Source organism: Lissotriton helveticus, chromosome 3_1 (assembly GCF_964261635.1).
Source record: "Lissotriton helveticus chromosome 3_1, aLisHel1.1, whole genome shotgun sequence".
In the NCBI taxonomy this organism is placed as follows: domain Eukaryota; kingdom Metazoa; phylum Chordata; class Amphibia; order Caudata; family Salamandridae; genus Lissotriton; species Lissotriton helveticus.
In genome coordinates, this window is record NC_136061.1 from 1,024,257,059 (window position 1) to 1,024,270,982 (window position 13,924).

General features: G+C 42.8%; 1 protein-coding gene across 1 annotated transcript in view; it reads left to right on the forward strand.

The window, feature by feature from the left end:
* The window catches only part of LOC144824202 (dynein axonemal heavy chain 11-like), a 3,356,387-nt gene that overhangs the window by 36,353 nt on the left and 3,306,110 nt on the right, over positions 1-13,924 (forward strand). Inside the window, exon 4 of the mRNA XM_078683354.1 lies at positions 13,500-13,681. Coding sequence (XP_078539480.1) covers positions 13,500-13,681 — 182 coding nt within the window. The remainder of the gene's footprint in view (positions 1-13,499; positions 13,682-13,924) is intronic.

Below are 13,924 nucleotides of genomic sequence, written 5' to 3' on the forward strand. Positions count from 1 at the left end.
CCTGTGACACCCTAGAAAGGAAGTCTGCATTCTCGTTTTGAGCACCTTTTCTATGACGTACCTCGAAGGCAAAGGTTGCAAGGATAGAAACATCTCAAGATGCAGGGTTGTTCCCTTTATTGTGGCTCATCCATTGTAGAGAAGCATGATCAGTGTATAAGGTGAAATGGGAGCCCTCTAGATAATATCGTAACTTATCAACAGCCCATTTGATTGCCAAGCACTCATTTTCAATTATAGGATACCTCTGTTCATGAGGATGTAATTTTCGGCTGATATAGACTACTGGGAGCTCGAACCCATCCTTAGAGATCTGTGATAAGACGGCACCTAAATTGGCCTCAGAGGCATCAGTTTGTAAGATGAATGGTTTTAAGAAGTCCAGTGAGATAAAGACAGGGCTGGAGTTAATGGCCTGTTTCAGTCTCTGAAATGCTTCTTGGGCTTGAGGGGAGGGAGAAAGGAGATATTTGGGCTTTCTCTCTTTCTTCAGGAGTTCTGTTAGGGGGGAAGCTATCTCAAAGTAATTCGGAAGAAAACGACGATAGTACCCTATTAACCCCTGAAACGCCCTGATCTCTTTTTTTTTTGCAGTAGGGAAGGGAGTGTTAGGATAGCCTTTACCTTTTCCTGCTGTGGTTCAATGATCCCATTTCCCAGGAGAACCCCTAGGTACTTAACTTTTTAGAACCCCGCTTTTGATTTTTTTGCATTAACGTGAAGTCATACCTCCGTGAGGGTCTGAAACACCTTTTGGCAATGAAGTAGATGTTGTTCCCAACTAGGACTATAGATCACTATGTCGTCCAAATAGGCGGAAGATTATCCTTGGTAACACTGGAGCACCATATTCATCAGTCTGTGAAACGTGGTTGGGGTACCATGTAAGCTGAAAGGAAGTACTGTGAACTCGTAGAGACCTGATGGGGTGTTAAAGGCCGTTTTCTCCTGATCTAGGGGCCGTAGGAGAACCTGCCAATACCCCTTTGTGAGGTCAAGTGAGGTGATGTACTGGGCTTCTCCTAGCTTTTCAATCAGTTCGTCAATTCGAGGGTGGGGACAGGAGTCGAACTTTGTAATGTCATTGATTGCTCAGAAGCCAATACAAAAGCGAACGGATCCATCGGGTTTTGACACGAGAACCACCGGAGAAGACCAGTTGCTGTGGGAAGGTCTAATGACTCCCATTTTCAGCATACTATCTATTTCATCTTGGATGGCCCTTCGGCGGGCTGCTGGTATCTGATATGGACATTGTTTCACCAGCTTCCCAGGTATTGAGGGGATGGTATGCTCCACTAGGGTGGTTCTCCCTGGGAGATCTCAAAATAGAGAGGAAAAAGGGACTAGTACCTCATGTAGGGAGGCCTTCTGTTCTGTTGAGAGCAACTCATTGATACATACTTGGTTTACTGTAGAGACAGCTTAATTCTGCCCTGGAAAGACCAGGTGATTGTTCTTGGGGGGAGATCCCAGCCACTGTTTTAGGAGATTGACGTGAAAAATATGCAACTTTTTTGGACTTGTTCGTCACTGATAAGTGGTCAATCCTATCTTTTCAAACACCTCATAGGGGCCTTTTTCATTCTGCTCTAACTTTTGGTAGGAAGGATGGCACAAGGACTAACGCCCAGTCATTTACTTTAAGATGATGCCACTTTTTCCCTTTATCATAAGAAATTTGTTGACAGGCATGGGCTCTCTCTAGATTAGCTTTTTCAAACTCTCTCAATTTGTGGATACATGATCTCAAGCCCTGATTGTATTCATAAAAGGCTTTGCAATCATCTAGTTGTTCTCGTTACCACGCCTCCCTTGTCATCTCTAACAGGGTACGTGGCTGTCTCCGGTACAGTAGTTCAAAGGGGGAACATCCCAGACTACTTTGCTTCTGGCACCTGATGACAAAGAGTGCTAAGGGGAGAAGCATGTCCCAGTCTCTGCCTTCTACTTTCATATTTTTTTTATGTTAACTTGAGTATAGCATTGTGCCTTTCGCACAATCCATTCGTCTGGGGATGGTACAATGAGGTTTTAATATGGGAGATGTTCAAGGTTTTACGGATTTGTTTCATCAACCAGGATACAAACTGAGTGCCTTGGTCAGTCAGAATTTCTCGTGGTAACCCTACATGTGAAAACAACTCCAGTAGTTTATCACTGATAGTCGAGGTGGTAGGAGTCTGTAGGAGAAATACTTCAAGATACTGGATAGCAAAATCTACTACCACCAAGGCATATTGGTTTCCTTTCCTTGTTTTTGGAAGCGGGCCAATCAGGTCCATCCCTACCGTTTTGAAAGGTTTTCCGATTATTGGTGGGGGTTGTAGTGGGACCGAAGAGGGCTTATACAGGGCTTTTTACTGGCAAATTGCACACTCTTGGCAGTACTTGGTTATCTTTGCATATATGCCTGGCCAATAAAAGTGATCTAGAATGGATTGACTAGTTTTCTGTGCCTCACTATTTCCGGCTAACAGGTGAGAATGTGCAAAAAAGAGTACCTGTTCTCGAAAACTCTGGGGCCCAAGTAGCTGTGGAGGAGCAGAGGGTTTCCCTATTCTATAAAGTAGACCGTTCTCCACAGGGAAGATGGGGTAGGAGAGGTTGGGGGAGGAGGGGTCTGATACTTGTTTCCAAGCAGTGTGGAGAGTGGGATCGTGGGCTTGGGCGTATCTAAAGTTCCGGTCACTAAGCCATGGAGCCTGTGTTAGGAAAATATGGTTCTGAGAGGTTTTATTTTGTGAAGTCGCAATACCTCTTCTTAGAAGTTCAAGGAACTTGGGGTTATCGAGATTCGAGACCCTGTATTAGTTTGTCTGGGAGGGTAGGCAATACTCCTACTTTAACTAACGATTTCTTCCCATACGGTACTTGTACGGGTATCAACGCCACAGGATATGTTTTTACATCCCCATGCACATATCTTATAGGTACCTGTTGATTCTTAAGTTTCTTTCCTTGATCTACAAGGGTTCTTTGTATCACTGACTGGCGGGAGCCAGAATCTTGCAATGATTTCACTAAACCGCAGTTTACCACTAAACTTACATAAAAACAGGAGCCTAGTTCTTCTGTATATAGGATGGCTTTGGGGAGATAGCCGACATCCATAGGCTCCTCACTGGTCTTCATATGAGGTCAGATACGCGCTATGTGTCCCCATTCCCCGCAGTCAAAACATTGGGGTCCTCTTGTTGGGATCAGTTCGGGTTTTGAGGGACATATTTTTACAGGGTCAACCGTGGGCTTGTCATTTTCCCAGGGGAGGAATCTGAGCTGGGCTCTGGAATAGGTGGTTGCCATTTCTATGGCTTGTTCAACTGTAAGTCCTGTATGCTCTTTCAGCCACCGTTGGGTTGAGATGGATAGCGCCTCCATGTACTGCTCTAGATATATTAAGGACATGATCTCCTCTTTGGTTCTTACCTGTGGTTTTAATCCCTTATCGGCTGCTGTTTTTAATTTGAAGAAGAGGGTTTTGGGGGTGATCCCTTTTCCTTCCTGAACTTTATCCTGTAAGCTTTAGAGTCCATACCTAAGTGGTCTAATATTATTTTTGTTGGTTTCTTTGATTATAAAGATATTTCCTGAAGGGTTGGCAACTTGATAAGGAGCCTGTGCTTCCGCAATCAATAAGGGGGCTAGGAAGAAAGGCCACTTCTGCTCAGGCCAGCCTGACGCCTTGGCTGCCCTCTTGAAGTTTAACAGGAAAGCGTCTCGGTCTTTTCCTGGCGAGTACTTCTGTAAGGCTATGTTGGGATATGTTATCTGATTTTCCTGTCGAGTACATATGTGTGAGGCTACCCGACCCTGTTCTTTTGCAACCTTGTGGATGCATTACAATTGCTGAGCTACAGTATCCTTGAACAGGTCCCAATCCACCTGGGCTGATGTCATTTGCCGCTCTAAAGCCCATTCCAACTTTTCCTGTCCCCTGACTAGTTGCTGTATCAGGATCTCCATATTATTCTACTATGGAGAGGTTGCCTGCTTTCTCCAACATGTGTGATATAAGAAGGACAGCTACGAGATGTATTATGTCTAACAACTCTTCTTTATTCCTCCATAGGGTACTCTTAAACAAGTTTTTTATTCTTCTTATATCTCGGTTCCCATATTGTCAGTTCTTAAAGTCTTCCTTCCAGACCAGAAGAGATCTCCCAGGGACTCTTGCTTTCTTTACTTCTCAACTAAAGGAACTTTTAAGGGACTGTCCTTCTAAAAAAACAAAAAACAAAGAGAGTGTTTTAGTCGAATAGCCTCATTAAGGTACAATCTTTATAGGGAGTAGGTGTGAGGGGGTTGAACAAAATCACCCGGTCGCACCACCACCAGTGTTGTGCAGGGATAATAGCGTTTATCTCAAGGATTTCGTTGCTACGGTGCTAAGTGCTTCCCCACAACGCCCACTTTCAACCCCCTCCTTACCCTTAGTTCGGGCATCTCGGTATGCAAGTCCCGTCTTAGAAACAAGGCACGGAGGCGCTTACGTATCTCACTGAGCCACGCTCCTCCAGGAATATGGCTGGAACGGGTCCGGCTATTCCTCGACTTGTCTCACTCACTTCTCCTGGTTCATTGAAAGCCTTCTTTCAGGAAGAGGACTGGATATGAGGTCTCTTGCTGTTCTGTCCTGGGTTCCAATAAGTTCACGTGATGTCATCATGTGGGGTGATTCGTTCTCCAGGAAGTTGAGCTCCTTAAAGGTATCGCCCACATTGTCCACAGCCGTATCTAGGGGAGGCTGGAAACAGAGGTTAGGAGAAACGTAAGGCGGAAATGATTCCTCGATCGCTTCTTATATAATATGGCAAACTTAATGAGGCCATCGAACATAATAGAAGGAAAATGGTAAACGTTCACCGCTTATCCGATTGACCAGGGAAAAAAGATAGGGGTGTCCCCTTTCTCCTCTGCCTTTTGACCCACCACTAGAACCCCTGGCTAAAACCATTTCTGCCAACCCAAATATGCATGACGTAAAATATGCATGAAGTAAAAGCAAGTAGCACACACAATAAGTTAACAAAGTTTGCAGATTATATTTTGGGTTTCTTAACCAGACCAGCTGTCTATTTTGCCCTCCTGTTGATAGAAATAGAGAAATACTCTGAAGTTCAGGATTCAAAATTTATTTATCCATATCTGTGGGCATGGAAACTTATGATTATTATAGAAGGAATTTCTAAGCTTTACTTAAGGTACTGTGAAATACTTGGGAATATGCCTCCCAAACACGATAGACTTACTGTATGCCACGAATATCCCCCAAACTTTAGACACATTGGGGCAGATGTATGACCGGTGGTCATACATCTGGTCTGCAGGCCACCATCCCTGGGAGTGCATTCCCAATAGGGTTGCAAATTGTGACAGCCTCATGAATATTCATGAGGCATGCAATAGGCGACCCCATTGGAAATCGCAATCAGTGTCTGAGATACTGTTGTATATTGAATTTTTTGACTTGCAAATTGCGACTCGTAAAATTCAATGGTGGTATATCTGGCCCATTGTTTAACCCCTTGTGTGCTAGTGACTGAGCTCGTCATGAGGGACAGTTGAGCTGCCCTCATGACGAGCTGAGCTCGTCACAGCCATTGGAACGTTCACATGCGGGGATAATTTCCCCGCTGTGCTGAACGTTCCAAAAACGGGTGTGCCTCATGACGAGCTGAGCTCATCACCAGCACAGCGGCGCCGCGCGCGTCCCCCCTCCCCCCGCACCGGAGGTGAAAAACCCCCTCAGGGAAGGGGTTAAAGACCTATATAGGTGGGGTCAGCTGGGATGGGTGGCTAGCTTTAAGATTAAATTTATGTCACATCTATGGTACATGTTGCAAACACTTCCCCTATATGCTCCACAAAACAAACATTAACTTGATATGAGTTAAATAGTTAGCCTGTATCTTAGAGGGTAAATGACCATAAGACACCAAAAACACTCTATATAAGTCGACAGCAGATGGAGATATTGGTATGCCTCACAAAGGAAATTAAATGAAAGCTACTCAGTTGAGACCAACATTGGAGTGGTATCTCCCACATACCAGGCATTGGATAAAGGTGGAACAAGATAAGATGCACCTCCATCTACAGAATATTCAGTGGATCCAACCCTGACACAGACAGCCAGGAAAGATAATGCTTAGGTCTGTGACTGTATTTTTGGAATACTGAGACACAATATATAGAAGTAGATGGCTCATTTTCAATCCAACTCCAGGGACTCCTATCATGTCAAACCTGGATTTATTACCTGGACAATTGACCTCATGTTAAAGACTTGGAGAAATGGCATACCCGCCCAATGGGGAGAATTGTATGAAAATGGAGAGGTATTCAACAGAGAGACTTGATTTTATTAATTCAATTACTCCAGTAATTCAATTTGGTGGGAATGGAAAGATGTACATAGGGAGGGGGATGAGAGAAAACTCAAATGGAACCTTTATGTATTCCATACCACATATAGAAAGGGATATGAATGTTTTATATGATTCCTCAAAATGTATTTATAATCATAAATATATGATAAACTAGGAAGCAGAATTTAATACAGAAATAGTAAAGGATACATGGATATTCCTTTGGTGGAGGCCTGCAAAGTCAAGGGAACAATAGCTCATATGTCATGGCAATCTCCAAAAATCCATTCCTTTTGGATTTCTTTTCTCACTAATGAATATAATAGGGGGCTAAACTGGACATGATTTACCATAACCCCTTAACAATGTCAATGGGTAAAGTTCAGACACATATGCTCCTGGCTGCAAGATTGTCAGTTGCACACTTTTTGAAAATCAAATGCACCACCACGAGTAAGTGCATATTGTACACAATTGTTGAATATTTAGATTATGTACAGATTAACAGCTATGGCCCATACCACTAATTCTAAATTTGGAAGAGTATGGTCTCCATATGTAGACAATGCAAAACCCATTTAACTCCTGGGGATACAGCCTTATATATCAATTACATCATAAAACAGTCCAGATTAGCAAGAATGTCTTCCAGTTATAATCTCAGAGAAAAAAAGTGAGTAGTGTTTGCTGTCCTCTATTGTGAGACTATACCGAGTGATATATTGTGACCTACTAAATATATTAATAAGATTATAAATCTTTACTTTATTATGATTCTATGGAATGGTGTTATTTATAAAAAGCATATTGTATATTGTGCGAAATTTGATAAATAAAGTTGGTTAAATCTACTTCACCAGTGCTGTCGACTGTGGATGTGTGAGTGGATGGTAAAATCTCAAAGCCCACTTCTAGTGCATGAAGAGTTGTCAACTGAGAAGGTCTGTTGATAAACTTTCTGGGATTCACAACCTCTGAGCTGTAACTGTTTTGTGAGGGAGAACCCTTGGGTCAGTATTCTTTCAAACAACATTTGGTTGGACAATTTTGACTGTTGCATGTTGGTTTTCCTAAATATTATTTTAAACTGTTACACCATTAAGGTATTAGTTTAGGTGGATATATTATTTGATTAAACTATGTTTGTGTACTTCAAAATTGTTTTCTTCCAATGGCTTGATTTATGTAAAATGTTCACAGTCACGTGAAATATTACAGATTGAAGCTCAAAATAAGGTGCTCTACAACAGCAATAGCAGCAAATTTCAGCCTGACTGCTGACTACATGAAGGATTTCCAATTTGATGATAAATATGTGAATTTGTTTGTGTGTGGATATCCTGAACGGCTGGCATGACTCGGGATTAGAGTGAGACACTCACAAGCAGCAGCCTCAATTTATAAGCACCCTGCTTCTTGTCTTAGGTGTCAAACTTTAAAGACGATCCAGTTCATTATGAGGGTCCAGGAGAAGTGTCTGAAATCTATTGCACCCGATGAAATCCAACACGGCAGGCATCGAAATTAATCAAATGCGATAAAAGCCTTTGTTGCTAAATTTTCCTCAATAATCCAATATGGAAATTGGTGCTTATGGCACAACAATCTGCATGTCCTGATTATTACTGGCCTATTTTCTAATGAAATCCTGGTCAAATTTGACATGCTGAAGTTTAACAGTTTGTGAATGTTATCATCTTCAGTAAATACTGGGTGAGATAAATGTCATGTCATTTGTAATTTCGACCTCAAAGTCCCAAACAATGGCAAAGCCAATAGGTCATGTCCTACCACATTTGCATCAGAGTACCCTGTCTGCCAAACTCTAAATCAGGTCCTGAATGAGAAGCGAAGAGGAATGAGAGTAAAAAAGTTCTCTAGAGAACAAAGACTAGTCAGAGTTGAAACATTATAGCAGATGAAGTGGCACACAATGCTACATATAAGTCAGAAACACACAGAAGAGGAGAGCAAAGCAGAGATGTTGTCAGTAATGGACTGAGTTAGCCCTATATGCAGACGATCTGATCCTCTTTATGAGAGACCCAGATATAGCCATCCCCAGGATCGAGGAATTAACAGCAGAGTTCGCGGCACTATCAGGTTTCAAGGTAAATAGATCTAAGACCGAGGTTATGTGCTGGAACATAGATCACTGGGTAGGTACAGAAAGTTTGGAGTTTAGATACCTGGGGATCTATGTTGTGCGTGAACTAGATCGGATCCCTAAGATATATTTAGATAGAACAACTAAAGAAATAGATCGTCTGTTCAATAGATGGAAGAACCTCCCCTTAACAATCTATGGGAGAGTGAATCTGGTAAAAATTGTCATTCTCCCAAAGCTTTCATATTTATTTTCAACTATTCCTCTATTATTCCCAAAAAAGACATAAAAAAGATACAGGGCAAAATTGGGAGCTTTGTGTGGGGAGACAAAGGGGTCCGCTTGACCTGGAAGAAACTTAGAAGGAGGCTACTAAAAGGTGGGCTTGCCCTCCCTGATATTAGCCTTTATGCAGTGGCATTTCAGTTTAAGAGTCTACGTATGTTACTCGCTAGACCCGATGATTCACCCTGGGGCAAACTGTTGCAAGAAATGGTGAGAGTGGAGGGGGGAAATGATGAATTTATGTATAAATTTGGATCTCCAAGATTTTTTAAGAGAGTGCAATTAAAGATTTTAAATACAGCCCTAGAGATCTGGTACAGGGTAAGGATAGGTAGTGGGATTGGGTACTACTCGGAATCATCCCCAATTTGGGATTCGCCCGGTACGCCGGACTGTCTAAAAGACGCCCTGGCATTGCCTATCAGAAGAGCTGGAATTTTGTTTTGGAAAGATTTAATGGATGAAGAAGGGATACACCCATGGGAGTATTTGAAGGTGAAGGTAGGGAATCATTTTTCAAGGTTTAAGTACCTTCAATTGGTGTCTTGGCACATAGTGGAACAGGGGGAGATGCGGAGTAACGAGGTACTAGAAAGACTTAGTCGATCGTCCATACCTATTGTAAAGGAAATTTCGGTATGGTACCAACAACTGTTAAAGGGTGAAGACATGGAGATACCACCGGCCGAGGGGGTATGGAACAATTCTTCACTGGCAACAAAGGCAGAGGGCATGTTCGAAACATCATTGAAGATCTTATATAAATATGTTAAGCCTGCCTGCCTGAAAAAGAACCACTTCTTTGTAACCAATAGGCTCTACTATACCCCCTACAAAATAGGGAAGTTTGCCCCTGTCCCTCCACCACAATGTCCGAGGTGCCATGAAGCATTGGCGGATGACATCCATATGTTTGTTGAATGTAAAGAGCTTGACAAATATTGGAAATACATAGGTCAGGTATTGTCAGGTCTTTTTAGCACTGTAATTAATGTAAACTCCTCTCTGATCATTTTTGGGGATGATGGGGTGTCCTATCAGACAGTTACCTTGAAAGAGAGAGGGCTCCTTCTCTACTTGATCTTATTAGCAAGGAGGGAAATTTGTAGGAGGTGGAAGGATCGCCTCCCCCCGAGTAGCGAGGACTGGCTAAATGCAACATTTAATATGGCCCGGTTGGAATATGAAAGGGCAGAGGAGAAGTCATCTAACATCTGGCACCCTCTAATGAGGTAGGGAAGGAGCCTAAGACTGATCCGGACACTCCAATGATTACACCATGACCCCGGTACTAAAGGGGAGGAGGTCTGGCGACCCAAGTTACAGCGTGGTCAGCCTGGTGGCCCACAGAGAGACAGTAAGGCTGCAAATGTTCCACAAAGACTTGACACGGTGAGATGAGGAGTAAAAAAAAAAAATAAAAAAAAAAATTGGAGCGAGATTCCTTCACTTCAAGTGGCATTCAAGGTGGAAGAGTACATGAGAATCATGCGAGTACTAGACAAATCCCCAAAGAGACCTCTTATTGAAGGAGCGGTTAGTGGCATTCCATTAGACCAATCAAATCACTAATCTCACCACTGTCAAGAGAATTTTTCCATGAAAAATCATTTGTAGACACATCTGACTCAAAGACAGCCGCAGTCCGTTCAGGTAACAGCGGTGGGGCCACGTGGGGGGGATTTCGAGGGATGATACAGAGGGAAAATTAATTATTTATTCAATTTTCCCTCTGCATCGTCCCTCGAAATCCCCCCACCCGACCCCACCACCCCACCGCTGTTACCTACACAGACGGTAGCTGCAAAGAGAGCATGTCATTAAAATCTCTTGGGGCAGCAGAACTACTGGTCACACCACGTCAACTGCAGCCACACAAACACATGAAAGTTACACCATCCTCAACAACTAAAGCAATTCAACAGACTAAAAGAACTCACAAGACCATGTATATGGAAAGTCAGCTAGTTAACTAGAGATATCATACTATCAGAGTAACAGAAAAGGCAGTAATATACCCAGTGAAATCTTTTTAGTATGAGACTCATATTGATAGACAGTCTGCATTGAATTATTATAGAAATTACATTGATCTGCTTAATAAGCAGTAAGAACACTGCAAGCCCATCTTGAGGCCTAGCAAACCCCTCAACACAGAGGGACCTATTCAGAAAGGTACATTAATATCTGCAGATGTACTACAAGTAAATTTACTGTTATCACTTTTAACTTTCCTACTTTTGTCTATTCATCATTTATAAGAAATTGGATTGTTGATTGGCTAGTGTATGAGCCCAGGTCAAGCAGCAACCACAATCCTTATCAGGGTATGGCACAAGCAAACCCTAAATTTACTTGTGCTCAACCCCGTGGTAGCTTGGCCCAGAGCAGTCATGCTTAATTTAGAGGCAACTTGTAAAGTATTTGTTCAACACTTCAAAAAGTAACATAGTGAAAACACATTACAAAAAGAGTCCACAACAGAAATAGAAATAACAGAGTAGCATTTAATAAATGAAACAAGTCCAAAACAAGAAAAATCCAATTAGTAGAACCAGAGATATTGAAAATAGTCCAAAAGGCATGAAGCACAAACTGTGGATAACTTATCATGCCTGACCAGAACAAAGTCACAAGCTCATGCCGACCATGATGGCTCACTGAACAGAAGTATCTTCAATTCTGGTTAGCGGCGCGTTGTGTGGATCTGCATTGAACAAACATTGCACAGCTGAGGCGTGGCATCAGTTCCAAGATGCGCCAAGACTGCGGTGTGAGGTACTTTTGTATTAAGGTCAAGGATCCTGTCGACGGGGCTTGTGATGCAAAGTCCAGTGGCGGGAGGCTACATGCAGTCGAGGCGATGCATCTGTTCTGAAGACCGGTGAGGCCGCGATGTGGAGTCCGGCGTCATCGTCAAGGCTGCCATCGGTTAGAGATGCAAGGACCTGCGCCAAGGATGCATCACGCAGTGGCAGTCCCAAAGGCAACGCGGGTTGCAGTGGCAATGCAAATCTTTGCAACTGGTCTAATCCACATAGCAGTGATGATGCATTGGTTCTGCTCTGGTATGCGCAGCCCAGTAGAGGAAATGCATCAGTTTACCTGGATCCAGAGAGTTTGGCAAAGCACCTGAGGCCCACTTCCAAGGGCTCGGGACTGGGGTGGCACCACTTGACAGGGTAGACTGACAGATGGCTAAGTGCATGTGCAGATGCAAGGTTGTTGGGAGCCTGTTATGTCCCTGAGGCGTCTAATGAAAAGTAGCATTTATTTTATAGGGCCTGGGCACATGTAGTGTCACTTAACTTGGAATTTACAAGTAAATATATATGCCAATTGGGGATAAGCCAATATTACCATGTTTAGAGGAAAGAGCACAATCACTTTAGCACTATTTAGCAATAGTAAAGTGTGCAGAGTCCTAATGCCAACAAAAATTAGATCAAAGAAATGGAGCAGGAGGAAGGCAAAATGTTGGCAGGAGACCACCCTAAGGCTGACAGGTGTAACACCATTTAAAATTGTAAAGTCACTCAAAAGTGTTGACTTGCATATCTCCATTTTCTGAATTCATAGAGTTTGTAAATATACCCCAAAGGGTGTCCCTGGTGGATTACATAAAATATAAAGTTCTAATATACTTCATAAAATGTTTTTTTTTTTAGTTTTTCAACATCTAAAGATATTTTCTTCGCAATAATCCTTACAAATGGGGTAGAAAATATTTGCTGTTATTCCTAATCACTAAGGGCCTGATTACGATTTCGGTTAGACCGCCACCAAAAGCCTGTTGTAGCGGCCTCAATGCCATCGTAAGTATGTTTTCCTCCCACCACATTAGGATGGCAGGCGGAGGGGTGGCGGTCAGAGAGAGCGACCGCCATAGATCCGATGGGCTCAAGGTGCTTGTGGAACCGTCGGAGGGCACTCTGATCCCTGCAATAGTGGTGGTGCCTGCCAGGCACCGCCGTAAGCATTATGATGTTCCTCCCCGCCAGCCTTTTCATGGTGGGATACCCACCATGAAAAGGCTGCCAGAAAGGGAAAATTGGGGGCCCGTAGCGTGCTCGCCTTTCCTCTAGCCCTCAGTGTTGGGTTTTGAGGGGCACCTATATCCCTGCACCCTGTGGCAAGCACCTCATGGTGCCTGACACATAGTGCAGGCATATGCACAATGTGCGTTTTTTGGACTGTGGCGTGTGCTGCAGCCAGCACTTCGGGGTGCAGGACCGCCGACAGCTTGTCAGGCGGTCCCATCCCCGATACGATGGTTGTTGGACATAAGTCCAACCGCCGTCGTTATCAGCCCCTAAGTACCAAGCATCTTCTAAACATAAATGTAACCACAAACTTTGGGAGAAAATATTGCGGTGCTAAAATTGGCAGCCATGATCACCCATTTGTGGAAAAGATATGCTGATGTAAAGATGCATATCAATTAAATTTTGAGTGAACAAAAGACACATTCTCCTTATATTTCCAAACCTGATTATAGCTTAGTTCAAGTCAGCAATGTGAGGTGAGTAAAAAGAATTGCAATTCTTATTGCGTGTACTTGTTTTCAAAGTAAAATATAGGTCTTACAGAGATCCTTTAATAAGACTGATGCCTGCATGACTGAGCAATGTAATATGATTGTTGATGTGCTTAGGTGTGAAAGAAAGATGTATTTAACAAAAAACTGCTTGCTTTTTAGAAAGTAATTAGCTGTGCTCTCTTCCTAATGTTTGCAGGTGTTGGCGCCAATTCTTTCAAACCCCAATAACTACAAGGGCTGGCCACGGATAGTGTTGGAAGATGTACGAAAACAAGTTGAGAACATTAAAGGAAAAGTCTATGTTCTAAGTGGCTTGATAGCTGGCACTACCACTCTGCCACTGCCTACATACACAGAACCATTGCTGCAAAATCAAATGTAAGTAGCATGCCAAATGTGACACACAATTAGATACTATTACTATTTTGGGAACCTGAACAAGTTATTTAAGCATGTATTACTACCACATGATAGTGTGTTTCAGAAGAAGGTATTTATTTAACTGTGCACCAAGCCTGCAATGTCTAAAGCAAATAGAAAGATTCACAGAGTAAAACATTTCAGGTCTATGCAATTAGTACTGTATTTTTAAAAGACGTTTCTAGAATGCAGTGTTTGTTT